This window comes from Nipponia nippon, unplaced genomic scaffold, assembly GCF_047370975.1.
Source record: "Nipponia nippon isolate SJK-2023a ecotype South Korea unplaced genomic scaffold, ASM4737097v1 scaffold_19, whole genome shotgun sequence".
Lineage (NCBI taxonomy): Eukaryota > Metazoa > Chordata > Aves > Pelecaniformes > Threskiornithidae > Nipponia > Nipponia nippon.
This window is the reverse complement of record NW_028262335.1, coordinates 2936295-2962516: the sequence shown is the minus strand read 5'-3', so window position 1 is coordinate 2962516 and position 26222 is coordinate 2936295. Positions and strand designations below refer to the sequence as shown.

At 43.6% G+C, this 26222-nt stretch overlaps 1 protein-coding gene across 3 annotated transcripts in view; it reads left to right on the top strand.

Moving 5' to 3' along the window:
• Window positions 1-26222, top strand: part of KAZN (kazrin, periplakin interacting protein) — a 234163-nt gene that overhangs the window by 47543 nt on the left and 160398 nt on the right. For 2 of the 3 annotated variants that reach the window (XM_087755447.1, XM_087755446.1), the window contains exon 2: window positions 9631-9788. In XM_087755447.1, the coding sequence (XP_087611573.1) occupies window positions 9631-9788 (158 nt within the window). Of the gene's footprint in view, window positions 1-9630; window positions 9789-26222 lie in introns of those variants that run through there. The other variant, XM_087755450.1, reaches the window with a different exon arrangement.

Sequence of the window (26222 nt, the reverse complement as noted above, 5' to 3'; positions counted from 1 at the left end):
AGATGTAGCATCTGGTGTGGTCCTCAGTGTCACCTTTATCTGCAGCGGGAACCAAATCCCTCTCCCAGGCTCTCTCAGACAGCTGGTTTTGTGTGAGTGCTTGATAAAACTTGACCCTCTGATCTGCTGTACTCAGCCGAGTTTTATCAACCTGCATGTTTCCAGTGTTTGAATTTTAGCTTTTTATAATGCTCTGCCAATACAGGGTTTTTTTTAAGATAGAATTGCTAAGCCCAGCGTTCTGTTAGTGTCACATCTACAGTTTTAAGCAGCAAAGCTGCTCAAGAAGTTAGCTCCCAAGGAAATTCAAATACTTGCTTTAACACTATCCTCCATCCCTTCTTTCAGCTACGAAAAGCAAATATAGACACATTCAAGGAGAGATTTGCAGGTTGCCAGTTTTCATGACTTTATTGCAAGTCTCAATCATTGACATTTTTCTTATGTGGCAAATCTGTTGGGTTTGGGTGGTGTGTGTGGTTTTGGTTTTTTTTGTTTGTTGTTTTTTTTTTTTTTTAAAGTTTCTAACCTTTCTGGTTAAGACAAGTGCAATCGTAAGGGTGAAACAAAGATCTCAAGAGCTGATGTGAACAAACCCAGTTTGTTTAATCTTTACATCTTGCTTTTTAAGGCAGTTTCAGGATTGCTGGTGGCCCTCTCTGATTATTGCATCCCCAGCAGACTGGCAAGATTCATTGGTCTCTCAATGCAACAACACGTGACTCTGCTTCACACTCTTCCAGATGTTTGGTGGGAAACAAATCAAGCTCAGTTGCCTTCTAAACAATTTCAATTCATTCAAAACCCAGAAAAGCCTGCGATTTGTTAAATTCCCTTCAGGAAGTATTTGCTTCCACCTTTGATGCCAAGGAGATGGAGCAGCCTGTTTGCACCAGGAGCTGCTTGTTAAACCAGAACAATTCCTAATTTGTAGTGGAATAGCAGGGAAAAGCCAAACGAGTTCCTCACCAGTGGTGGCATCTTGTGTTTGTGGTTTATGATGTTTCCGTGGGCTACAGAACTTGGATTTACAGATGGGAAGCTGAAGTGCTAAGGGTTTAGGTGACCCATCCAAGATCCCAGAGCCAATTTTGGGCAAAATAGGAACCAGTCCTCCTGTAGCCCATCCAAAGCCCAGCAACACCATACCACTGCCCGTATGCAAGCACAGATGGACATCGCTCCTCTGAAGTCAGTTTGTAGCAGCTGGATATCTGGCCCATGCTGTCTTTGTGTTGGCATACGTAATTTCTGTTGTTCGCTTCCTTTTTGTCTAAATAAAGTAGCTATTGTTTATGAAATATAATAGTTGCACAATTAGCTAAAGAGGCAACAAATAAATGATTACCCAATAGAAACAAGAAAGCAGCAGCTGTAAAGCTGGGTTCCACCATGCCTTGTCCATCTTTGCAAAGGGTTTTTTGGTTCTTGGCAAATTTAAATTGAGTTTGTCTTCCAGAAGTTAGATTTACTGGTTTGGCGTCATGCCTTCCATATTTCTCAAAGTTTGACATTGTTCTTGGCCTGGCAGTTTGTAGCTCTCTGGAGAATTAAACATCTCAAATATTTCTGTAAACAACAATAGTCCAGCCGTCAAAATTTGGAGTCCAGTTTGCTGGAGGAGTCGTGGGCTCTTCTGGCTCAAGGTGCTACCAAAAGCAGCAGGACCCTGTCGCTGGCTGCTTTATTCTGTGCCCTGGCTCAATCTCCCCGTTGTAAGCATAAACATAGCAGAGAAATTTATTTTAATTTTGGGCTTTTCTTTTAGGGTAAGTGGTAATATTATTTATTAATTAACTAATACAGCTGGGAGGGGAATAGGGAAGTGTTTAGGCAGGGGAGCACTTCTTCAGCTCACTGATGTTCTCTCAGCTCTAGTGAGACTATTACCCAAAGAGAAACATATTGTTTATTTTCTAAATGACCCCTGGCAGTGTTTTAGCTAGAGTAAGCACTGAGCCTTTTAATTTTTAAAATGTTGGCCAAACTCTAGTTAACTTCAGCTCACTACTGAGAGGCATTAGCTATAATTTACAGATGAAGAAACTGAGGCAAAGAAGAAAAGTCCTTTCCAAAGGGCTGATAAAAAAAAAAAAACAAAAAAAACAAAAAAAAAACAAACAGAAAGACACAGCAAAAGTCCACAGCTCTTCTTTCCCTACTCGGCGCAGGCCTACCTTGGATACGTAACCTCTGGGCGTTTTGAGCAACAGGTGGTTTCTCCAAGGAGAATATGGCCGCCTGTCCCTGCAGCGTGGCGCTGAGACTCCCGCCCTTTTCTGCTGTCTGCGCACGTGCCGCTTTCTGATGGAGAGGGAGCGTAATGAAAAATTACAACATTTGTTTCTGTGTTGCTGGGTTTGAAACATATCCCTGTTTTTAAGGACAGTTTAAAATCGACATTTTAATTGAAATAGGTAAAAATTCAACTTTGAAAAAGCTTCTGCACCACTAAAAAAAAAAAAAAAAAGTCAATGAAAAACTTTGGTTATTAAAGAGCTGCCATGACTCCACAGAGCTCTGCTTCTTGATGTGATTTTTCATTTCCAAAAAGGTCAGATTTGTAAGGAGAAACTAATAAGCTAAAAAAAATGACCAGCTTCATTTCTGAGCATGTTTTCCTCAGGAACTATAGGGCCATTTATTGGTCTGATGGCTTTCTGTTGCATCTGGGAAGCTCTGAATGCAACTCTTTGCCAGTTACACACAAAACATTTACAGCCCAAAGAGGCCAGCTCGTTAGTAATTACTGTAATGAGCTCTTCACAGTGTTTCTCTGAAAGGTGATTGAGCCCCTAATGCAGACACCAGATATTTTTTCTTCAGTTAATGGTGTGGTAAATTATTCCTGCGAGGGGGCTCGTTGAATGCCTCCTTTGAAACAAGTTAAAGACCACAAAGGAAAGAAAAAGCTGTAGGTCTCTTACCAGTAACAGGAGAAAATATTTATGGAGTGTTTCAGATCTAGATCTTCTCCATGTTTCTGCAAGCAGGTGAGAGTCTAAGGTTGTGTTGTGTAAACAGCGACTGGCACAAGCGAACGGATGGGGCAGACGCTGCAAGGTGTATTTTCCAGCTGCAGAGACGTGGGACAGCTTGGGTAAAGGAAAACGGGCTCACTTTGCTCAGACAGAGCTACTGCCCTGTGATCCCGATGGTCGTGGGCTTTGCAGCTTTGCCGACCAGCTGCTCATCTCGTTGGAAGTGAGAGGTGTTAAACTGGTGCAATACTGGCATGAGAAGGGGGAACGATTTTCATGAGCCTGGCTTTTACAAAGGGAGATTTCTTCTACTGCTAAGTGAATAAATTAATTGATGTGTCCAAATGCAATTAGCAAATGCTACAGTGGGAAAGGCTTCCTAATCAGAATCATTAATCAGGAAAAAATGAACTGTTGCATGTCTTGCATGTCCTTTTTTTTTTTTCTTTTTTTGGACCCAGCAAAAGACCCATCAGCCAACCTCAGTAATATAAATAAGGACAGGTGTTATTTATAATTTAGCTCTATAAAGATCATCTTTTTATACATTGTATGTGTCTACATGCCATAACCCTGAACTGCCTTGAATTTCCCAGCTTACACCCGCAGGACTGGCTGTATATCGGTCCCAAAGTCAGGATTTGGAGCTTTCACAAGACGACTTTTAATTTCTCCCAAATCCTGTGCGGAGAGAAGCAGTCTTTGCCGGGGCGATGAGGGAGCATTTGGGACGTGGCTGTGAACCTGCTGCTGATCTGCACGCGGTCAGTCCCTCCGTGCCCTTAATGCCCCAAATCTGCGGGGTGCCCAGGCATCAGAAGGGGAAGCCTTGTGCTCGGTGGTCTCCGGTGTGTCTGTTGGTATCATTTGGCTCATTGCTGACAGCATCTCATAAGGGTTGTGGCCAGACAGCTGCGGAAATGAAACCTCAGAGCAGCAACGACCTGGATTTTCCTTGTACTGGTTTGGTGAAAAGTGGGTGCATTTGGAAAGCACCCTCATTGGGAGTGGGGTCGTTGCTCTTGGGACTGAAGTTGCGTAGAAGGTTGTTATCTGATTGTAAAAACAAAAGTAAGAAATTTAGTCAATCGGCTGAGAAAATCAGTTTTAACTGCTCTTTAAAAAGAGGTGTTAGCAGGGACGTATAATGTGGGAGATGCTGAAATCCTCCGCTGAAAGGCAGCCGGGTGCTTCGGGGGCCCCACGCGTTACAGAAACCCGTGCCTGACTCTGGTGTGGTAGCGCAGATAAAATGGGGAGAGCTCATAAAGGAAGGGCCTGAAGCGCTTTGAATGGTTTTTTTTTTCTTCCCTCTCTGCAAAAACAACCCCTGTAGATGTTATTTGAGAAGCTGTTTGGTAATATTAAGTGATAATGAATTGCACAATTTGCCCACACACATCATTGCCTTTTGCTGGATAGTCAGAAACACTCATTAGCAGGCAAGGTTTCCCTGGCAGCCCGGAGCTCTAAAGACTGCTCTGCGCTCGGCTGGGACGGATTTTCAAAGGATCTGTGCATACAGCGTGGCTTTTTGGCTTTTCTCTCCATGGGAGCAAACCTCCAGTCGCGGTGGCAAGTGCTGACTGCTTACAGAGAAGACCGACTTACATGTCTTCTCTGATTTTTTGTGGCAGTCAGGCGATGAGCCCAGGAATCCTTATACCGCATCCCTTGTTAAAATTATGATAGTGTCCATCCTCTTTCATTTAGTCACTCCTGCTAGCGAGAATTAATTTTAGACTCTGCTGGCTTTTGTCAGTAGATCTCAGGATATATTATCTGCAGTTTATTTTATTTTGTACTCATCTAGGCAGTAGCTGGAGTGTATAAAATGGGGTCTCCTGGAACAACTTTATTGCCTCAGCCTCTTCCTTGAAGTCGTCTTTGGCGCGAGTATATTTTTTCCTTCGTCTCTGACAGAAAGCAATTTCCTTCCTGCCCTGCCCGTCCTTCAGTCTCTGGTGATTCACTCCCCGAAGCGCCCTGCAAAAAAACCGACTTCGTCGACCCGTTCTTGCTTCTGGGGGTGGCAAATGGTCCTCACCTGAAAAAAACCTCAGGACGGCACATCATCTCTGACGGCAGCAGTGAAAAACACCGCTTCCGAAATATATCATTTTCTCCCTTCTCGTAGGTGATGTCAAAGCACTAATGGAGGATTGTTACGGTTTCTTCGCCTCTTGAAATTGTTCCTCGCAGTGAGGAAACGGTGAAATTAGAAATGGGAAAAGCTGGGAAGCTGATGGGGCTTTGATAGCTGTAACTTTTACTTAGCTGGTTGTCTCGCTTGCAGCGTTACTGATGTGTTATCAACCTGAAGCCAAGAGGAGTGATACGGCAAGGGAAAATTGTCATCTTTATTTTTTTCTTTATTTTTTCCTTTTCTTCTTCTTTTTTTTAGGGGATCAAGAAGTATCTTTTAATCTGAGCTGAACATACCTGTGCTTATAGTTTATAGTGTTGCTCAGCAGAAATGTTTAAGGCTCAACGTTAAGAGGGGTGAAGGGTTTGCCTCACTATCCTTCTCGGTTAGGTTTTTAGTGGGCACAGGGCAAGAAGTTCCTCTTGATTTAAATGAGAAATATCAAATATCTTCTGCTTATGAGAAGGGCCCTTTGGAAGTTGCGTTGCAGACTGATACAGGACATCCGAAAACCAGTGTCAGAAATGGTTTGGTTTTTTAGGCTTCCTTTGTTTTTACTTTGTGTGTAGGCCGGAGGTTTGGAAATGCATGTCTTACTTTCATGAGGAAGACTCAGACGATTTTATTTTCAAATAGAATTTCCATTGTCTGCATGGGAAAAGATTTGTTTTGTTAAGCAGAATTTAAACATAGCGCTATGGCAGATGCTTATAAAAATCAGCGCAAGTCAAATGCCGATCTGCTTTTTCCGCATTCTTAGTGGAAAATATTCTGATTTCTCTGGCATCTCTCTAAACCTCGAGAATTACAAATGAGAGAAGCATTTGCCCCCCAGAGCTTAATGTGCCACACATTGCTCAAACAACACTAAACTTCCCAAAGGGTAAGAGAAGAAATATCAGGGAATATAGAACTATTGCTTCAGATAAGGAGGTTAGAATAACTTAGGATAATATAATTTTGTTTGGTTTGAATTACTTTAAAATGATACAGCCTGAGAGAATTGCTCCACGTACCGGTTTCTGGTCACAGTCAGTGTGAATCTGGAAGGAAGCCATTAGCTCCAGGAGGATAACTCTGGTATACATTCATATTACTAAAAGCAGATGTGGGCTTATGGCTCAAGCCAAAATTCTGGAGTATTAAAAAATGATCTGTCCTCAATTCTGCATTGGTGAGAAAGGATGGGATGAATCAATACTCGTGCATTAGCCCTGGGAAGATGGCTTTCAGGACTGACGTGCCTGATAGAGATGCTTGTGCAGCCTAGGTGCGATAAGAAAATCAAACCTGCTGCTGCCTGCGTGCAGCCATGTACCTGCTGCTCTTCTGTATGAAAAACCGACAGCTTCCCGGGACTTTTGAGTGTTGGCTGGTGTGAGGACATATGATTATAAAATGATTGCTTCACGGTGACTTGGAGAAGCTTAGCTACCTGTGGTTTTCGTTGCACCTATGTGCCATGCTGCTCCCCAAAACCCAGTGTCCGCAGCAGAGCATCGATCTGAGATACCTCCAGTGCTTCACGTGCATTGACCTGCGCGGAGGAGATGTTTGGTTCATAAGGATGATGCTGGCCTGGGTTGTGATGTGCAATATTGTGTGACATACGTAAGTCCTGCTTATAAGGAAAATTATTATGTAGTTCAAGATAGGCCTAAGCTTTTGCTTGCAGGCCATCAAATTTTTGGTAGAACTGTGTTTGGAGAGTGATATGGTGCCGGAGAAATCCTTGTGTGCCTGTGAACGGAGGAATGCTAAGCCCTGATTTTCTTCCTTTCAAGAAATAAACCTAACTTCTCTAAGAAGGCAAAAGCTCTGTGTGGCTTTTAGTTCCTTACGTCCATCTTTGTTAGAGGGGAAAAAAAAAATAAATCACAGCAGCACCACACTCTTTGCTGGAATAAATCCTTCTGCCTGACTTGCAGAGGTTTATAATAGAAATGCTGACAGAACCTAATTTACAACGGCGTGAACAAAGCCATGGTAATGGGCCTTGGAAAAGAGAAAGTGCTTCTGCCACTTCTGCCCCCCTCTCTGCAGACAGTTCATGGCTCTGCAGTCAAAGCGGGGTTTGATGGTGGGTCTGCTGCTGGGGAGGCTCAGTCCCCCGTGGCCGGGTCCTGCTGGCTAAAAGGCGAGGGAGGATTTGGGGTGCAGGTGACTTCTGTCTACGCGTTATCAGTAAGTGTTGACTGGAGAGAAGCCCTGAAATGTTTCTTGAGGCTCCTTCACCTTCTCATTCCGTTCAGCTGTAAATGAGGTATTGCCATACTGAACTAAACAAAACCAGCCCTTACAGAATTGTCGGTAACGGCTCTTGATCTTGCCCAGTTTAACCTCAGAGTAGCAAAGCAAGCAAGAAATATATTTGTAAACTGTGGGGGGAAAGTGTGGGAGGAAAATGCAGCTTTTAGGCACCCGGTCTGTAATCGCTGCAGTGCAGAGGGAGGGCAGCAGGAGATGCATCAAAGCCCTCAAATCTCTTTTTGGCAATGACCAGGACAGAGTGCTATGGAAGAAGGCCCAGATTTCACATAATAAATACGATCATCTGTGTTGTGCAGGGGGAAGAGAAACTGTGATGTGGGAGAAAGTTCCCAAGTGTGTTGATGGTCATGTGTTACTTAAAGCTTAATCACCAGAGGAGCTGCTGGTCCGTTGCATGACCAGCTTAATATACTATCTACCCCAGTGAAACACTTGGCATTACGCTGATGTGCTGTTCCTTGAAGGTGCCAAGGATGCAGGACTCGGTTGCTTTGCTATGGAGGGAGCAAGCCTCTGTTTTGCTCGGTGGAGCAATTTGCAAAGCTGAAATCCCAGTACTTGCGTGGCTCAGGCTAACGAGGCGAGCGGCCGTCCTGCTGCCCGGGCTGCAGCCTCGGGGCTTTTCCAGCGAGTGCAGTGCATGGGCATGACCCACCGATGCCCCGAGCCCGTGCTGTTGCATGCTTGTGAAAGCTGGAGCTGGTTCAAGTAGTTATTCCAAAGCCCTTATCTTGAATATGATTTATGGTATGGTTTAAAATGGACCCATCCATCATGGTGAGCCTCAAATACCTTTTCTATTAGCAGTGAGGTATATGAATACCCCGAGCCTGGGGAATCCTCCCAATCCCCTCAGACTCTCCCCAAGGCTTTGTAAGGCAGAGATTTTATTTTTTTTTTTTTTTAATAAAAATAAACACTCTCAGTAAGGAGGATTCTGTTCTTTCACTCCTGCATTTTGGAGACAGACCTATTATTTGTTATGGATCTTTTGTCTGGGGAAGATTTGCTCCTTAATGAGTATGGTTTCCGGCTAATCTTTGCTACTTTAAATTTTGTGGTAAGATCTTTGGACAGAACTGGGTCGAGTATATTTCAGTTGCCTCGTGTTCTTAAAATCAGTTTGTCAGAGAGTCCTAAATAACATATTGCCTTATTCACAAACAGCCTGAGCAAACCAGGATTTGCAATGTGTACCGCTGAAGCACAGTTCAGCGTGTGACAGTGATGTGTTACTCTGAGCCTCAAGCTTATCAAAGGGTTGCACTGTGCAAAGCACGGGCAGACTGAAAATACGCTGAAGAATTATTTGAGCCTCATTTATTTAATGAGCCTACAGTAAAAATGAAAACTCAAAACTTGCGATGGTTTAAAAGCAAATTGCATCGCAGACTTTTCAAATTTGTAGAAATGCAGAGCTTTTCATTGGGCAGAAATAAATTTTGCCATTAGTTCGTATCATTACAGCCTGTATAAATTGCAGCATCATAAAGTGTGTGAAATTGCTGGGGGACTTCTGTGAGCCATGGAGGTGGGGATTTCTGATGTGCATGACTGGGAGCAGAATCCCACTTATAATACCTGCGTTTTAACCCTGTGAAGGCAAATTTAAAAGATTAACAGTGTTTCAAATACTGATAATTGTGAAGAAAGAAAATGAACAATATTTTAGTTGTTGGGCCTGCTCTCTTACCCTAGCTAATAAAAAGCCAATTTTTACCTATAGATGCATGTATATCTATAGGTTATCTATAATTATTGATCCTTATAGCAGTAGCTCAGTACTTCTGTAACCCTCATGTCTGTTGTAGCATGCATTTACTATTAAAAGTACAATTTTGGTGCTGCAAAACCTTATCACATAGGGAAAATGGGCTGCAAGTGGATTGACTGGGGGGAGCCGTGAGACTGCGGTGTTTGGATTCTGGTTGTACCTGGTTGATATCTGGAAGCAGCCAAAAATTAACACTATAGTGTTAATTTAGACTGCATCATTCTGTTGTTATTGTTGCAGTTCTCCATCAATATTTGATTTTACAGTCGTCACCAGTCTGTACCATGCCTTTGCTGGCCCTCTCAGCGGAGAGGCCAAGGGCGGTAATGGGGAACAACTTCATTTACACTTTTCAAAAGGAGAGTGCTCTCTGTAGCTCATCTTAACCTGAGAAAATGGTGTCAGCTCCCTCCAGCATGGTTTCATTCCCGTTTTGCTTTTCTTCTCTGTCTCCGCAGCTGTGGAGTCGCTGCATTCCTTGAATGACCAGATCTCCCATTTTATCGTCAACAAGTCAAAAACGCTGGATGAAGACGAAGATGCCTTTTTGCCCAGCGAGAAGGAATCTCTCAAAAATGCCATGATGCTGATGAGGCACCTCCTGATGGATGCCCAGGTAGGAAATCGATAAACTCCCATCTGTTAGGATGCGAGGAAGGCACCTTGCACAGATCCGAAGGCATTTTTACAGGCAGTTTTAGCAGTGGAAAACATTAGTCCTTGACAGTTGTTTCAAACTGACTTTGGCTTCTGAAATCCGCAGCTGTGGGCAGGACATCTCGGTGCACGGAGTGTGCAGCTTGTGGTGGGCCTGGATCTCAGATTGAGGGTTGAAAATCACTCTGAAGTTTCAGGAGAAAATGGAGCAATATACCCGTTGATGGGAATCCAGCGTCAGCCCTAGAAAAAGAAAATCATTTTGCCACTAAGCATCTGTGCTGAATGCCAGTTTTAGAAGTGCCAGACACATAACTGAGCTGTTGGTTTAGCCATGCTCTAAAACGACAGTTAAAAGTCATGAAACGATCTGCAGATGTTTCTTTGTGCCTTTGCTGCTTCGACATAAAATCTCTCGCTCTGTAGGTTTGCTGTGTTACAGTGTCCTTCCTTCATCCTATAAAAAAACCCTTTGAAATATTCAGTATATTTATTTTTTTATATTCCCTTTTAGTCTTTATTTGTAAAGTCTGGATAGAAAATGGCAGCTTGTATTGGAGGGTTGTTTTCAAAACAGAGTGGTCTCCTCTCCCTTCTCCTCCCATAAGCCCTAAAATCTGGCAAAGCAGGTCTGAGACCATCCCGAGCACCCCAAAGCTCTCCAGGGGTGGGGATCCCACAGCCCCTGCTCCACGCTTTGACCGCTCTGATGGGGGTTTTTTTGTTTTTCTGAACATCTTGTTGGTATTTCCCATATTGCCGCTTGTGCCCATCGCCTCTCGTTAGAAGCCTAACAAGAAAATAAAAGAGGAGGAAATTATTCCTGTAAGGATTAGCAAAATAATCTTATTCAGGGCTTTTCTGATTGCTATCCCAAGCTATGCCCGGGTTGCCGCTGTGAGTACCAGCATGGGTCGGTGCCTATAGCATTACTGCAATTACTCAGTGCCCCGTTAACCAACCGGTCCCCAGGGGCCAGGTTCCCGTGACTTGCTGCCAGCATTTTACAAGTGCCTAAATGGAGAATGTAAACGGAGAAAGCTACACATTTTCATGTTTTATTCCCATATTCTCCCACGTGGAGTCTGATGGTTATCTTATCTGCTCCTCTCGCTTTCAAAGCCTTTCGTCCTAGCTGCTTTGGCTAGTAGGGATCTTGTTGCATGCGAGAAGCGGCCTGGGAATCCCTGGTATTAGTGACTCGTATTTTAATGTTGGATATTTTTGCATGCGGAGTCAATCCAGGCTTTGGCGGCTGTGGAGTGCACAGTGAGCAAAGCATTGCAGGTGTGCTCAGGATTTCCTTTCGATGAGCATGGCGTTCATGTCACTTCTGTACGTCTTTAGCCAAGTCACCTCCATTTACCCCAAACCAGTGGAAGGGACACTGCTGCAATGTCACGGAGAACATGAAGGGTTAGATTGCGCATTTGGATTTGGTCCCATAGCCCGTGCTGCAAGTGGGAATACCCTTGGCAAATCAGGCAGGAGAGTAGGCAGATGTTTACAGGCATCTGCATGTTGCAGATTAAAATAAAGATGGGGAAAAAAGGTACCTATTGATAATCCCCTTGTGCAGGAGTTCTTTTTTTAGCACCTGAGAATTGCTTTACTACTTCTCAGTTGTCCTGAATGCATATTAAGCGCTGCCTGCGATAGAGTGACTGATGAAGGAAATGCTAATAACAATAGGGAAATGTCAAGTGCTCCTGCATCCTCCTGATGGCCTGGATTCCTTCCCAGAAAGGACAGGAAGTTTTTTGCCTGTGATTTTCAAGTTGGAAGGATGACAAGGTGGGAATCGGTAGTGATGAGGAAAAAGATGGAACTAAACAGGTGACAACACCAAGTACAAAAAACTCCAATAAAATAAATCGTCGGAGGAATGAAAGAAGCATGAGGCTGGCAGCAAGCTACCTGAACAGGAATATCGCCACCAGTGTGCGCACATAAAGTGCGTACTAACCCTGACTGCAGAGTGCCCTATGGCTCTAATTACACAGGAGGAAAAAATATCAGCAATGCAATTATTTCCCCTCCCTTACTTGCTCTCATTTCTTCCCAGCTAGTGTTTTTTATGGGAAGATGGAGCCCTGCAGCTCTACACAAGATTGATTGTGCAAGGCTCTGTACAAAGATAAGCTGAAATCCAATGTTTGGCCCTTTTACTCCCTTTCCTCCTCTCTTGGTGTGGACCTGATTTTGGCTGGCAGACAATTTGAACATCCTGCTTGAATTTTTGGGTAGAAATTAGCTGGACTGCTAACCCACCAGAAGTGATGGATCAGAGGGGACGGTTAATGGGCATTTCTCACTTGTCTGACACTATTAATCTGCTTTGAAAACACAGCTTGTGGGGTGATGTCTCATGCCTGCTGCCTTTCTGGTGTGGAGAGAAATTGTACAAATTTTAGTAACTGCCTGGACACCAGCAGGCCAGGAGATATGGCCAAAGCAAAGGCTTCAGATCCACTATGGATCTTTGATCTTGAGTCATTTTTTTTGGCTTAAGATGAATCACGAAACCAATCAAAGGTAGTTTTCCACTTTGGAAAATGCTGTGAGCATTTTTAGACCAGGCTGCACCAGGGACCATGTGCATCTGCCTGTGAAGGTGCAGGTCCCCACTCTCAGCCACGTACCACCGAGAAGACAAAATAGCAAGGATGCTTATCAGTGTAGAGAAGAGGAACCACAGCACAGAGGCATTGGGGAGTTTGTTCAGAGTTTCACGGCCGTGTTTTTTTATAGCCAGAATGTGGACTCCACGCTCCTGAGTGCCAGCTCAGTCCCTTCATTAGACCATATTTCTTTCTCCCTTGGCTTCTCGGAAGAACCTCTTTCCCTCATCTGTTTTGTCAATTTACTCTACCTGTCACTGATTTTCATGTCTCAGTTTTTGCAATACTGGTGTATGAGCAACTGTGACAGCAGTGACTGTGGCTTTATAGGAGAAATTTGCCGTGCTGGAGGTCACTTGTTGGTAAACAGAATAGAGAAATAGCTGTTGGACAGGGAAAAAGTCATCTCCTCTCCCATATGTGACAGAGCTTTCTCCCATGGAGAATGGGGCATTACCTTGCATATTTTGCACTCCTCTTGCCTACAGAAATGTCGTTGATGTCAACTGAAGTAGGGTTGGCAAAGCTGAGTGTAAGCACGGTGCCGGGAGCTGCAGTGCGGGCTGGCCGAGAGGTGGCTGCCGGTACATCGGCCCCGTCAGCAAACTGCATGCGGGGATAGGTAATAAGCTGTGGGGAGTCTCTCAGCAATAGGCTGTCAGCTCAAATTCTGCCCGGGCAAGGCAGTGATTTAATGAAAGTCATTACAATCTGCAGGGATCTCTTGACCCTGGTGGTCTCCATCCATTACGCACCCCGGATAGGATTTCTTCATCACGAAAATACCCTGTCAGAGGGATTGCTCGCTGACCCGCACGCTCACTGCTGGGCTGGCAGAGCTCTGAAAGGGAGCATCACCCTCCCTCCGAGCGAGGGTCGGAGCTTTGCATCCAGATTGCTCATTTCTCATATTTGTTTCAGGTTTGCAGCAGCTTCCCGACGTCAGTCTGGAGGTATAACGGCATCACGTTCCCCTAAACAGCGCTTAGCAAGTCATCATCTGCATAGCCGACCTGTGAGGGGGGAGAAATCCGAGAGGAAATTGAAATAGTGTTATATGAACTAAAAGGTCTACTTAGATAATGTGGGTGCATAAAAGCAGATGGAAAGAAAAGGTGCATTTATTCTATATGACATGTTCCATCCTCCACATAGTATAGGAAGGAATAAACAATTTCATTTCTGCCAGACAGCCCCGTGCAAGATGCTATCGCAGGGATACGGCAGCCTGTGATAGATTGTCATTGTTGTCAATCATTTCTGACAGTCCTATTATGCTCGGAAAGGATGTTTGCTCTGTGCATGTTGTTTTATAATCCTCGGAGGTGGAATTTTATAGCCTAGCAGTGTTTTTTCCTCGGACGTTTCCCTAAGCAGGATTTATTGCTTCTGAGACACACGTGACGTGAATCCATCATACCTTCACCCTTCAAATCTCCCCCCAGCTTTGCCTAAATTACTTTTTGTTTTATTTTACTTGACTTTCCGTTTGTAATTGGTATTGTGAGAGACTTAACTGGCGTGGAGCAGAAGGGGCATAGCATCGAAGGGCTGAGCCACGTGCGTCCGCTCTAAGCTAGCAGCTTGCCAAAACGATCTGGCTAATGAATTGCAAAGGTGCATCTAGGCACCAGCATCAGCCTTAGATGCAGGTTAATGTTCTCTCTTGTATGAAAGAACACGTGTAAAATAAAAGACGTTTTTCCAGATGCCTGACCTTAAAAGCTAAGCTTTCAGAAGTTCAGTACATTTCGTTACTTCCATAAGGTGTTTAATTGTGTTCAAGTGGATTTTAAGTTCCTTGGGAGAAATACCATCTTTTCATTCAGTTCCTTCCCCAAGAGTGTTGTGATTATCGTCGGGGCCCTCTTAGGTGTTGTTATACAAGGAATAAATAGAAATAGAGACAATCTTTTGGTTTGGACTGGACTTTTCAGGTGCAATCATACCACAAATGATGACTGAAGAACAAGATACTTAAGTAACCCTGCGGAGCACCCGGCTTAAATTTAATTGGATTTCAGTTGTTGACTAGGCATGAGAGTGTGAGGATGTAGAGATATTCAATTGCTTCTCTGCTGAGGGGTTTGTTTCATTCTCAGGTAAAGAAAGAAAATAAGCCTGGTGGTAATTCCTGCCTAACTTGTTAACAAAATAGTATGGTTGTTGCCCAAAAGTCATAGGGGGAAGAATCTTTTAATTTACATTTTTTTTTTCTTTAAAATCTGCTGTTCTAGCACTTCACCAAAATAAAATGGCTCCAATTTTCATTAACTAGTGGGACAAACATTTAGCAAGTGTTTACCAAGATAGGTCTGTAGATATTGCTGAAAGTTGACAGTAGTTTGGGTAGAGGATTTTACCCCATTTTTCTTGGGAAAATATTTGAGTATTTGAGTTGTCACCGCCATAAGCCTTTTGGGATCCTCTGAATAAATCATTTAAGGCGCGAGAGAGTCTTTCAGTTTTTGAAAAAAACAAACAAACAAACAAAACAACAACAAAAAACCCCACCCCAAACAAAACCCAAACCCTACTGGGCATGACTTACTTTTAGCCGTTCAACATCCCACCAGCTGTTTATTTTGATTTTTTTTATATTAGCCTCCATTCCCTTTCTCACCTGGAAAAAAATATAATTTCTTGAGCTCTTTTATATTACAATTTTTTCTTCAGTAGTCTCTGTTGTCTTTCCAAGGCAGGCTGTTACTGAGACAGCTGTGATAATAGCTGCAGAACTAGTAGCAGAGCAGTGCTATTTCGTCAACTGACCTTTAAAAATAATGCTTATTTTCTGCAGAGGTCTTTTGTACAAAACTGACAACGTTGTTGCAATATATTGCTTGCTAGTTAGATGCTTTCCGCTGTGCTCTTCAGACTTTTAGCAGACCGAGTTCAGGGAATAAAACCCCAGGACGTTTATTTTCACGTGAGTGGGTCGTATTGGTACCAACAGGAAGAAAAGGGAAGGGAGGATTTGCTCTTCGTTTTAATAAACTTACACCTTTTGAGTTCTGAAAGCATCCTCGCCACGCTGATGTGTTTTGGAGGACGCAGGAACAGGTATGGCGCTAATTCTCTGTTAAGGAATATTATCAAAATGCAATTGTAAATTGGCATTCATGTATGTCGGCTTTCACAGTTTGTGAGTTGGTTCAGCTTGGAAAAAAAGCTTCAGGTAACATCAGGTTGTATCTAGGGGAAAGCCTGAAAAGCAAACGTGCTGCACCGCACCTTGTATTTTTTATGTTAATCTTGTCATACCATTTCCATAAGAATAAGTCGTCTTAGCCACTTCTGAGCCAGCAGCCCATCTTCTAATGATCCCTCCAGGTCTAGTCTGAAAGGGAGCACAAAAGACTCTCACTTCTGTCGAAGGAGGAGAAGATGAAACGCAGAACCTAGCAAGCTTCGTCAAGGACCGTGTTGTGTCTAATGACATCATTAGCATATGTTACACGAGCCCGGTTTGTGGCGCCTGTCCCTAAACGTGTACCTGACAACCCGCTGCCTCTCTTCATGGTCGGGGAGAGGAAAAATTGATTTGTGGACTACCTCCATTAGTTCAATTTATTTGGAGAATGATGTGCTGTATAATGAGGGGAGATCAAAGATACCCTTAGAACAGTCAGTGTGCTGTAACGTGCGTGCGGCACGGCTCTGCACGTCATTAGTCACCCACAAATGGTGGGGCTTGGTAGGAGCTGTGATCCTCCTGAATGCTGTACCTTGGGCTCACCGATTATTCATCACCTGGTTTTAGCCACCTGTAATGTACTGGTTCATGTCGGGGGTGGGGGTGGTAGGCTGATGTTCTCTGTCCTTCATTTTTAGTGTAAGGAACAGGCTTTCCCCAATGTGTGATGCCATTTCGTTAGTGCTGCGTTAAATGACAGAGAAAATTTCCTTACTTGTGCATAAATGGAAGAAAAGGTGGGGTTTGTGCAACTCCTGATGCATGACTGAAGAGGCCAAAAGCCCTGTATGGTTCAAACCAATCTATCTTAGGTGTCTTTTGCCAGTGAAGGAAGAGCTAATCCAGATTTTGAAGATAGTATTTCTCCACGTATTTAAATTTAATTTATTTCCAGTTATTTAAATCTGGAAAATTTGCCTTGCAACAAATCCATTCTGACCTGATGTTTTAGGTAAGGTGGCCATGGCTGATTCAGAGTCTGGTTTAGCCTGTTCTCGCTGTAATTCCAGCTCTCTTGATCTGTCCGTCCTTCACCCCATGTCTCACACAGGAGTGGCCCCGTGGTACCAACGGGGCTCCCAGCATTTTGCTGGTGCGGGAAGAGCAGGTTTGCCCAGCGTTTTACTCTGACACCAGTCCATGTGATCGGCCTGGTGCTTGGATGCTGAGTAAAAATAGTTGTCACTGTACATTTTTCAGTGTTATTGCTTGGCACGGTTGCCATCTGAGGGTCACCGTGGTCATTTAGCTACAGCTGTACCCTGGCCAGCCTCCGCTCCCATCCTCCTTTGGGACTGGAAAGAGAAAGACATCTTGAACGTGTTAAATCCTTATCCGTACAAAACATGACTGTCTGCATCATGAAGAGAATCTAAATTCACCTGGTTCCTCATGCTTCTTGTTGCTGAGGCTCCTGCCACCCCTCCATCGCGGTGCCGTGTCTGTTTGCTCCTTGCCTGCCCAGTGCAGTGTGCGTTGCCGTTCTCAATGTGCTTTGTTCTGTTGCTACAGGGCTGTGCTGGGGCAGTGGAAAAAAGCAATTTCCAAGGCAGGGAGGAGGCCGTCACTGTACTGCAGGGCTGGGCGTTGGGATGGGGGGGAGGTCGGTGTAAATGATCTGATTCTGGAAACGAAGCAGGACTTGGGAGGGGGTAGAAAATTGTCATGATGGGGGACAAACGTGAGCTGGGACCATGCAAAAGATGCATTCTCTTTCCTACCTTTGCTGCAACACAATATTTTTATCACTAAGTAACAGTCCTGAAAAACTACATTACATTTGCTACCACCCAGGTCCCGTAAGACTGGAGCTGATGGTAATGCCTTGGGTACAAGATGGTTCAGCACAGTGACGTCGGGTTGGTTCTGATTTTGTACACCTTCTTTCTTATTTTGCTCTCCTTTGGTACTGGAAAATGCTCATCATTCTGAGTTAGGCTTGACATTGCAGTTGAAAGCTCAGAAATGCTGTTAATATTTGCAACCCTGCAAGAGTAGAAGACTCAAAGAAAAAAAAAATCACTTGTACAAACAGGAGAGCACAACCTTGTGTTTAAAGGGTGCAGGAGTGAGATTCTCAACAGGTCTGTTGTTCATTTAATTGCTTAGAAATTAGTATTGACTTTTATGTTTTCATTATGTTGTGGAGGTCAGCAAGAGAGAACGGTCATGCCGGTGGAGAGGTCAAAGTTGGATGTCGTATAGCAGCCACTCAGCACTGTGCTTCAGAGAGAGAGAAATACATACGTGTGTGTATATGTGAAAAGGTATGGCACTTGAGGAAACAAGACAGACACCTTCCTTTAAGTGCGAGGGGAACCAAGACTCATTGAAAGAGAAAATGCATAAAGAAGCCGAGATCTCTGCAGGCAGATCTCTGCAGCTAGAGTAGATATTGCAAATTGAGCTCATACCCAGAAAGGTTCAAAATTCCAATTTCTCTGACTCCTTCACTCACAAAATGCTCTCGCAGCTCTGGGCAGGTGGTCCAGGGCAGAGCGTTTCAAATGCAGAGCCCCGTTGAATGCTGAAGAAAAGATGACAATTTTGTGTCATTTAAAACGTGATATATATTCATGAGTGGGGGGTGTGTGTGCGTAAAACCTCTGCAAGCTTTAATTAGAGTTCATGAGAGATAAACGAAAAGCATCTTCACAAATGTAGAAGAAGCAATTAGGGGAGACCAGAGTGTATCTGCTATCGCAGCAGTTTATCAGCAATGCAGATTTTCAGTTAATAAGAAAAGAAAACCCCAATTGTGCAGCCAACAAATGAAACAGAAAACCCTGGTTAGCTGCACCCTGCACTCAGGAAGTGTTTTCTGCACGAGTCGAGGATATGAAGACTCGGTAAAACATGTTTTATTCCCTCCAAATGCTCAATATGTTTTCTTCTGCCTGGAGAGTCTCTTGCTCCATTTCTAGTTAACGAACAAGCAAAAAAAAAAAGCTGCTAAGCCCCCAAAGCAAGCTGCGTCGGTACTGTGCCACTGCAATAAGCCACCAGGAAGCCCAGGAGCTCCATCAAGAAGCAATTACTTCTCCTGAGTCAGCTGCAAACTTTCTCTCCAACCTGTAAGATCAGGGGTCATCAAAGTGGAGCCCATCTGGGAGGTGCGAGCCAGCCAAGCTTTACATTTGTATTTTTGTCTCGGAAAGACTAATAAATATTTAATGGCTCTGCAAGACAGAGCAAGCGTTTGAGTTCTTTCCCCATATATCAACAGTTTCTTTAAGCGCTTGCTTCACAAAAAATAAGCTATTTCTCCGAATTCATGCGTCAGATGCTGGATAGGGAGCTAATTTTGCAAGCAAAAGCTGTGTTGTTTTTGAAAGCAAATTCAAATGGAAGAGCTGGTTTTTGAAAGAGAATGCTGGTGTGCTATTCCCACTGAAAAGAGGCAAAAATATTCCAAACAGCCATGCGAGTTAACCCTGGCAGCAGATCTTGTCCAGATGTTGTAATCCTTTATATTTTAACTCCTTCTAGGCCATAGGCTAAGCTGCTTCCCAGCGAAAGCCTCCATGTTAAATATGCTCTCTCTGATTCCGTTTGCACGCAGCTTTGGCAAAGTGTGGATTTTCTCTGGACTCAAATTTGCTGAGCAAGGAGATGGACTCACTGGTTGCAAGACTCCGTCATCACTTAAGATCTGCTCTCCCTGTTGGGGAAAGGTGTTTTATCTGTCGTGAAAATTTAAGGATGTAATTTAATTCCCATCTTCCTCATTTATCTGTGGGTTGGGAATAATATTTGCCTACTTCACCGTGATCGTGTGAGGCTCTTCATTAATTAATGTGTAAAAGCTTTGAGATCCTTAGGATGAAAATTACTTTAAAAGATGCTGTTAATAATAAATATCATGTAATGCACCTTGGTACCTCTTAGCAATAATTGGTGCTATCATTTCTGCCCAACTCTTCCATGAATTAAAAGGCTTTGAGTGGGACTGGAACCACAAATGGGATTGGGACCAATTAACATGTAATCATATGTCAGGTTTTATATCCTCGACTCTTCTGTCATGGGACTCTCGGGAAAATCTCCATGGATTTTAATGGTGCAATGTCAGAATTCGGCCCCAGGCGTGTTTGTGTGATAATTGCCGGATAGCCTGTGTTCTTCTGGTAACTTGGTTGCTTAGTGATTAAGCTAAAAGCAAAACTACGCTAGTTTAATATTAACGTAAATGGAATTAGCCACTCTTTCTGTGAGTTAAATGTTACATGAAAATTTTCATTATAAGGGAACCGCGATTTTTTTTTTCTCTTTTGATATTTGAATTTAATTAACTATTTTGTTGAAATGCTGATAGTTTTTGACCTGCTCTTTGCGCTTAACCTCCACGCCGGCGTGTGGAGGCTGGCTCTTACAGAAAATCCAATAATTTGCTGCTTGGTCACCCCACTCAAACTTTTATTAGATTTCAAGCACGCAGCACTTACTGCCCTAAATGTGGAGGCTCTGAATATGTATCCCACGTAAATAAAAAGCTCACATAAAGAAATTACCTGATCTTTCAAAGATATCAACGTTATTTCTATGGACGGGGAAAGCACTGAACCCTGGAATGACACGTGGGATGGAGCCAGGAGAAAAGACCATGTGAATTAAAACCAAATTAATGCATAAGAAAGTGTAAGGTGCGAATTACAGCAAAGTGTTTCCCCCTTATCAGCAACCCTGGCAACTCCTCTTATTCATTGCTGAGGATGAATTGTGCACTGTGAACATTACTGGTGCCACATGGGGGAGATGTTGAAGAAGAGCTGGATCGCTCCACTCCGGCACACTGACTTCCCAGGGCAGAGAAGCCCGAGGTGTTTAGGAGCCTAATTCCTTTGAATTTTTTCCCCCCATATCATAAGCATTTAAATATCCCATATAAAAGGGGTCTGTGGCAAGCCGTCTGAGAAATCCCTCTTGGCTTGAGAGCGCATGCAACATCTGCCAGTTGCTGAAGGTGCTTTTGTAAGCAAGACCACAAAGTGATCAAGCAAGGTAAAATAATGAGTGATGCGGTCCGAGCGCCGAATCTCTCCGTGCTGATGTAGTGCCTTGTTTTAGCGTCATTGCATCGCCGCTTGCACCCCTGTCTGGCAAGCCGTGCTTGGGAAGGGAGGGTTTGGAGGAGCAAAGGGAGGCTGGCTGGCGTGCAGAGCAGTTAGCGGGATTTCTTGCTGCTGTTTCCTAATATGCAAAAAGCAATGATAAGCCCATACAAGTGGCTTGTGATTTACTCAGGCCCAGTGGCCATCTTTCTTGTTTCTTCTTAAAATAATACTTTCCACCCTGCCTGTGAATTAGTGGTTAATGCTTACTTATGCATGAGAAATCTCCGTAAAAATGGCTTTAGGGAAAGAGAATGTATATACTATGTGAAAAGCAAAAAAGTAAGGTTTTCTTTTGGAAATACCTTTCCAATCTCCATTCTTTTCTGCAATGGTTTAAAAAGACATTTGCTCTAGGACTTTGATATATTTTATAATATTCTAGTGGCCAGGTTAACAGGTAGAAGCAAGTATATTTGTAAAAGGGGCAGGTTGTGAACACGGGGGTAGGTAGCCTGGGGGAAGTCAAGATATCCTAATTTTCCAGCTTAAAAGAAAAAAGAAAAAGCTACAAATGCAAAGTGCATCCCCCAAAAGCAAGGGAGTGCTGCCCCTTTGAAAAGTGCTTCAGCTGGCTTCAGGGAGCTCTGGCTCCTCTTCCGAGCATGACCTTCCCTTTCTGGCCACGGGCTGCCAGGGGCTGGGAGAATACAGCAACTTTTTTCCTCTCTGTCTTTCTACATAGAGGAATTAAAGATCACTGCATGATGTGTGCCCCAATTAATATTCCCCAATTGTTTCCTTTTCCCTTCCAAATGATGTCGGTCTCCATTATTTTTGGCATAATGGCAGTAAGAGGAATGTCTTTTTTTCTGAAATACTTTGTCTCTCATTTTTATGTTCTCCACAATCTTTACTCATCTCAGGGCTTTTTTTTTTTCTTTTTATCCATCTGGTTTTGTCTTATATTGCAAAAGACCTAAAATAATGAAAACTGTCTTAATCTATTACTACTCAGTTTGTACGTTATTAATAATGAAGGCAGTGTAATTAGGCTGCAGGATGCACAGTGAACACAGCATTAAGATGTCCTTAACTAACATCTGTGGCTGATGCTTGTCTTATATTGGCAAAAGCCACCAAGATTTTACATGAAAACAGTATTTGTGTCCAGCATTGCTTTTACAGAATACAGTGGCTTCATTTTTTACTAGCCGCCTGCTAAAAGAAAACATGAAATTCATAGCCTCTTGCTGCAATGAATGCTCAGCTCTATTTATGTCGTATTTAACGTGCAGATCCTGGTCTCAGCGTCGTTCTTGCTTTGCTGAAAACTTTTTTCTCTCGTGCCCTTGGTTGTTGAGCTGATGGGATGCGGTGGGCAAAAACTCCTCTCTAAGAGGTGCTTCTTCTCTTCTGCCGCTTGCAGTCCTCTTCACCATGGCGCAAACACCCATTGCAGGCGTTGATCTCTTCTCCCAAGTAACAAGCGATAGGACAAGAGGAAACGGCCTCAAGCTGCGCCAGGGCAGTTTAGGTTGGATATCAGGAAAAACTTCTTCACCAAAAGGGTGGTCAGGCACAGGCTGTCCAGGGAAGTGGTTGAATCCCCGTCCGTGGAGGTATTTAAAAGCCGGGGAGATGTGGTGCTTAGGGACATGGTTTAGTGTTGGCCTTGGCAGTGCTGGGTTAACGGTTGGACTTGATGATCTTAAAGGTCTTTTCCAACCTAAACGATTCTATGATCTAAGCCCCTGTGATCCCCATCCTCGTGCTCAAATACAACTGCCTGCAAGGAGGCCAGGAAGCAACAAGGTACTTTTCCACTCTTTCATCAGTGTAAGCCGGTGGTTTGATCCTCTGCCCATGCAGTCCTGAGGAGTGACCTGTGACACATCAGTTCTCTTGAACCAGGGGCATCAAAGATGTCTCTGTTTAACTTGTTCCCAAGACGGTGGCAGGAGATCTTACCATTAATGCATGCGTAGTGCTGCAAGGACATCGCTGCTGCAGAGCGTGCTGTGTCCAACATGCCCCATCCTTCCCCCTTTGACAGCTTCGAGCTGTTGGCAGGGGACCAAAAAAGGACCTTTTGAAGAAGAGGGACGTTTCCCAGGGCAGGTGTGTCAGCCTCAGCATCTTTGGCAAGGGTTGCTATTCCAAAGCAAACTGCTTCAGAGTCATTCTGAACTAATTCAGATGAAATTCTTCTTTGTAGGCCAAACTTGGGCCAAACTTCCAAAACCTGGCTTCTTTGAATTTTCACAACGTAATTCTTTCAGCGCGCAAAGTTGCATCTACACAAATGGCACCCGGCCTGAAGCGAAAGCTGAAGTACTGGGAGATCCTGCCCGTGTCGTTAAAAGTATAAAGGAAGCAGTTCCCATGATTACAGACTTCTTAAAAAAAACCTATGAATAATGCACTTGAGCTTCTGCTAAAAAGCTGCGGCAGCGACACTGAACTCTCATGAATGCACGGAACTGAAAGCGTAATCATAATTCTTCCACGTGCCCGGTTGCCACTTCCACAGCTGTGGCGCTGCTGGGGGTGAGGGGGACCAGAGGCTCCTCCAGCTCTGGGCGCTCTGCTGCCGGCGCGGGGTTCATCAGAGCCCTTCCTTGGTTAATCCTAGAAGGGAAAAGGCTATCGGGAAAATGCTACTGGTATCTTCCTCCCTTAATTCTCTGACTCGGCGAAGGGGTACTAGATCAAAATAAGCGTTGCTCTGTAGTCAGTTACTTCCACTGGGTTTTTTGGGTTCCTTCTCTACCACATTGACATCCTGTTAAAGCTGGTGCAGCAAAAGAAGCCAAATTCTTCCTGATTTCTTGGTGTAAACTTGGAAATGAAAGGAAAGCTTCAAAGCTGCTCACTGCAGTCATTCCACGTTGTCCTTGCAGCCAAAGCATGGCCCTGTGCTGCTATCAGTCCCCCATGGGCGGTTCCTCACCAAACCATCCAAACGCTTCATTGTCTTCTGTACGGACTTGGGAGGAGGATTAAGCTGTTACTACCCAAAACGCAGGTGGAAAAACATCACCGGTTGCTGTCTAGTGCAGTAAAAACCGTGCACTTTGGTAGCAGATACTGTAGCTGGGGCTTCACATGTGCGCGCGTCTGAAATGAAAACTGAATAAGGGCTTTTTTTTAAAATACCTATGCTCTCCCCACTCATCTTGTTAACGTAACCCTCCCTGTCAAATCCAAAGTTATTAGCCGACCTGAATCTTCCTGCTGTGCTTACATTACTCATGTGATCAGTGATGACTCTGCACAAACAAGAAAATAAACCAGTCCTACAGCTGTATTAATGTATCAGCTCCACTGAAAACAGGGAAAAATGCAATGTTTGCAAAAGGAGGAAGGGGAATTGATAGCGCAAAGGATTTTATTGTGGCAGATTTGAGAGTAGAACACACAATGGAGAGTGAAAAAACCTTATAAAAATACTTGGCAGCAACTCCTCTAAATCTTTCAAGGTGTGAGTTTCTTAGTTTAGTTGATTTACTGGCCTGATGAAGAAAAAATCATCGTTAATCAAAATAACTCACTCCTACTCTGTGTATGAAAGCTGAAGTTAGATGAAGGTCATGGAAAAGAGATGATAAACTAGCCTGGGGTGTTTAGTGGTTGGAGTTTATTAGGAAGCCCATTCTAGAGGAGAAACGGATTTTTACAAATGCTGATTATTTTTAAAATGGATTTTTTAAAAAAGTAGGGTTTGTATCTACAGCAGATTCACAGATGTGATGTTCTTAAGTATGCATGAAGGGATGATTTCCTGACTGCTTTTAGTAGCAAGAGGTACTGCATTGAAAAGCATTTGGTATTCTCCTGGAGGCAGGGAGGGAAGTAAAGATTTGGATCAGATATGAAGGAGTTGAGAAGTGATATGGGTCTGTAGGTGCCAAACCACATTTTCTGAGTAAGCTTCAGGAGACTAAGCCGCTGACACGTCTGAGAAATTTCTCTCTTGTGCATAATTGAGATTTCTATCTCGTGCCTAAGTCCGTTTCTATTTAGGTGCCTTTCCTTGTCTTTCCGTGGTGCAGTGTCTCCTTGCTCTGTTCCTCACCCTTGCCCACATAGCGTCCCACCGAGGAGGACACTGGTAGATGCCTTATTCAGCAGTTTGCTGATGGCTGAGCCCCAAATAAGGCAAAGCTGAACAGGCAGAAGCCCAAGAAACCTTCAAAATGCTTATGCTAATGGCTCTTAACAAGTTCCATGTTTTGCCTTGAAACTCACTTCTATAGCTAAAATGTTATCTGTATTCTGTCTAGAAGTAAGAGAATAATATCTAAATTCAGCCAAAAGCAATAGCCTGAAACAGCGAGGGCTGCCAGTGCCTGTAGACAATATCAATCAGCGACTTGGTACCAGAATTTTGCCACTTAAGTCGAGAACCATGTATTTCACTTGGATAATGTAATGTATGACCTTAGAGATGATGAAGGGACACTAAGTGCCATAGAAATTTTATTTAAAACAATGTTTTGTGGTTGAGGTCTATTTTCTATTCCCTGTTCTTGTCCAATGGACCCAGCTGATGAGTGTATACCTTTTCATTTAAAAGCTTCCATGAGGTATTCAAAATTTCTAAAGAATAAGCTTCTACATTTTTTGTTTGCATAATCAGTAACACAAACTCTCCAGGGGACCACAAACATTCACGGAAAGCAAACAGAAGATCAGCTCCCAAATACCGGGGACCAGTCCAATATTATGAAAGCTGTAAGCTATAATATAAATAGCATACACCTATGTCAGCTCATGAATTAAATTATATTTCCAAGAGATCTCTTGCGGCAGCCTACTAAAATAATATATTACGTGCTCAGAGGCAGCCTTTGACTGATACAATGAAAGGGGGATAATTAAAGGCTTCTCAAATCCCAACCATGCCAGCAGCTGCGGGTCCGTTCGGGAAGCGGCTCTGGGACCCACATGTGTCCCTCCTGCAAGGATGGAAGCCCATTACATGACACTTGTGGAGAATCAACCTGGAGGGGAACGGCTTCTTTGCCCAGGATAAATATGTAGAAGTAATCCACTGGGAATCATGCAAAAAAAGTGGTAGCAGGTGGCAGCATTTCTTTTTACCCTACAGAATACATATTTAGAGGCAAAATGGAGAGGAGGAGCCAATTAGTGGGATTACTGAGCTTCAAGAGGCAGGTGCTTGCATTCCAGCTAGGAAACTGCTGCTTCCTATTAGATGAAAAGCAGGTGCTTTATATAGGACAGGGGCTTTGGCCACCAAGTTTGGTTAATTACAGAAGCAGAGGATAAAAAGAGGTAAGCCTCAATGGCAGCTTGTTTCTCGATGAACAAAGGACCCATAAGGCAGCATTAAAACTCAAGAAAAACTGAATTTTCAGAGCTGAGTAATTATACACGTTCATTGTGGAAGTCATAAAGAGAAGATGATGTGTCCTATGTGGTCTTTTGAATGGTGGGGAATAGGGAGACGGCAATAGCTTGTGTCTGTATGATATTGCTTTGGGATGTAAGGAATAAAA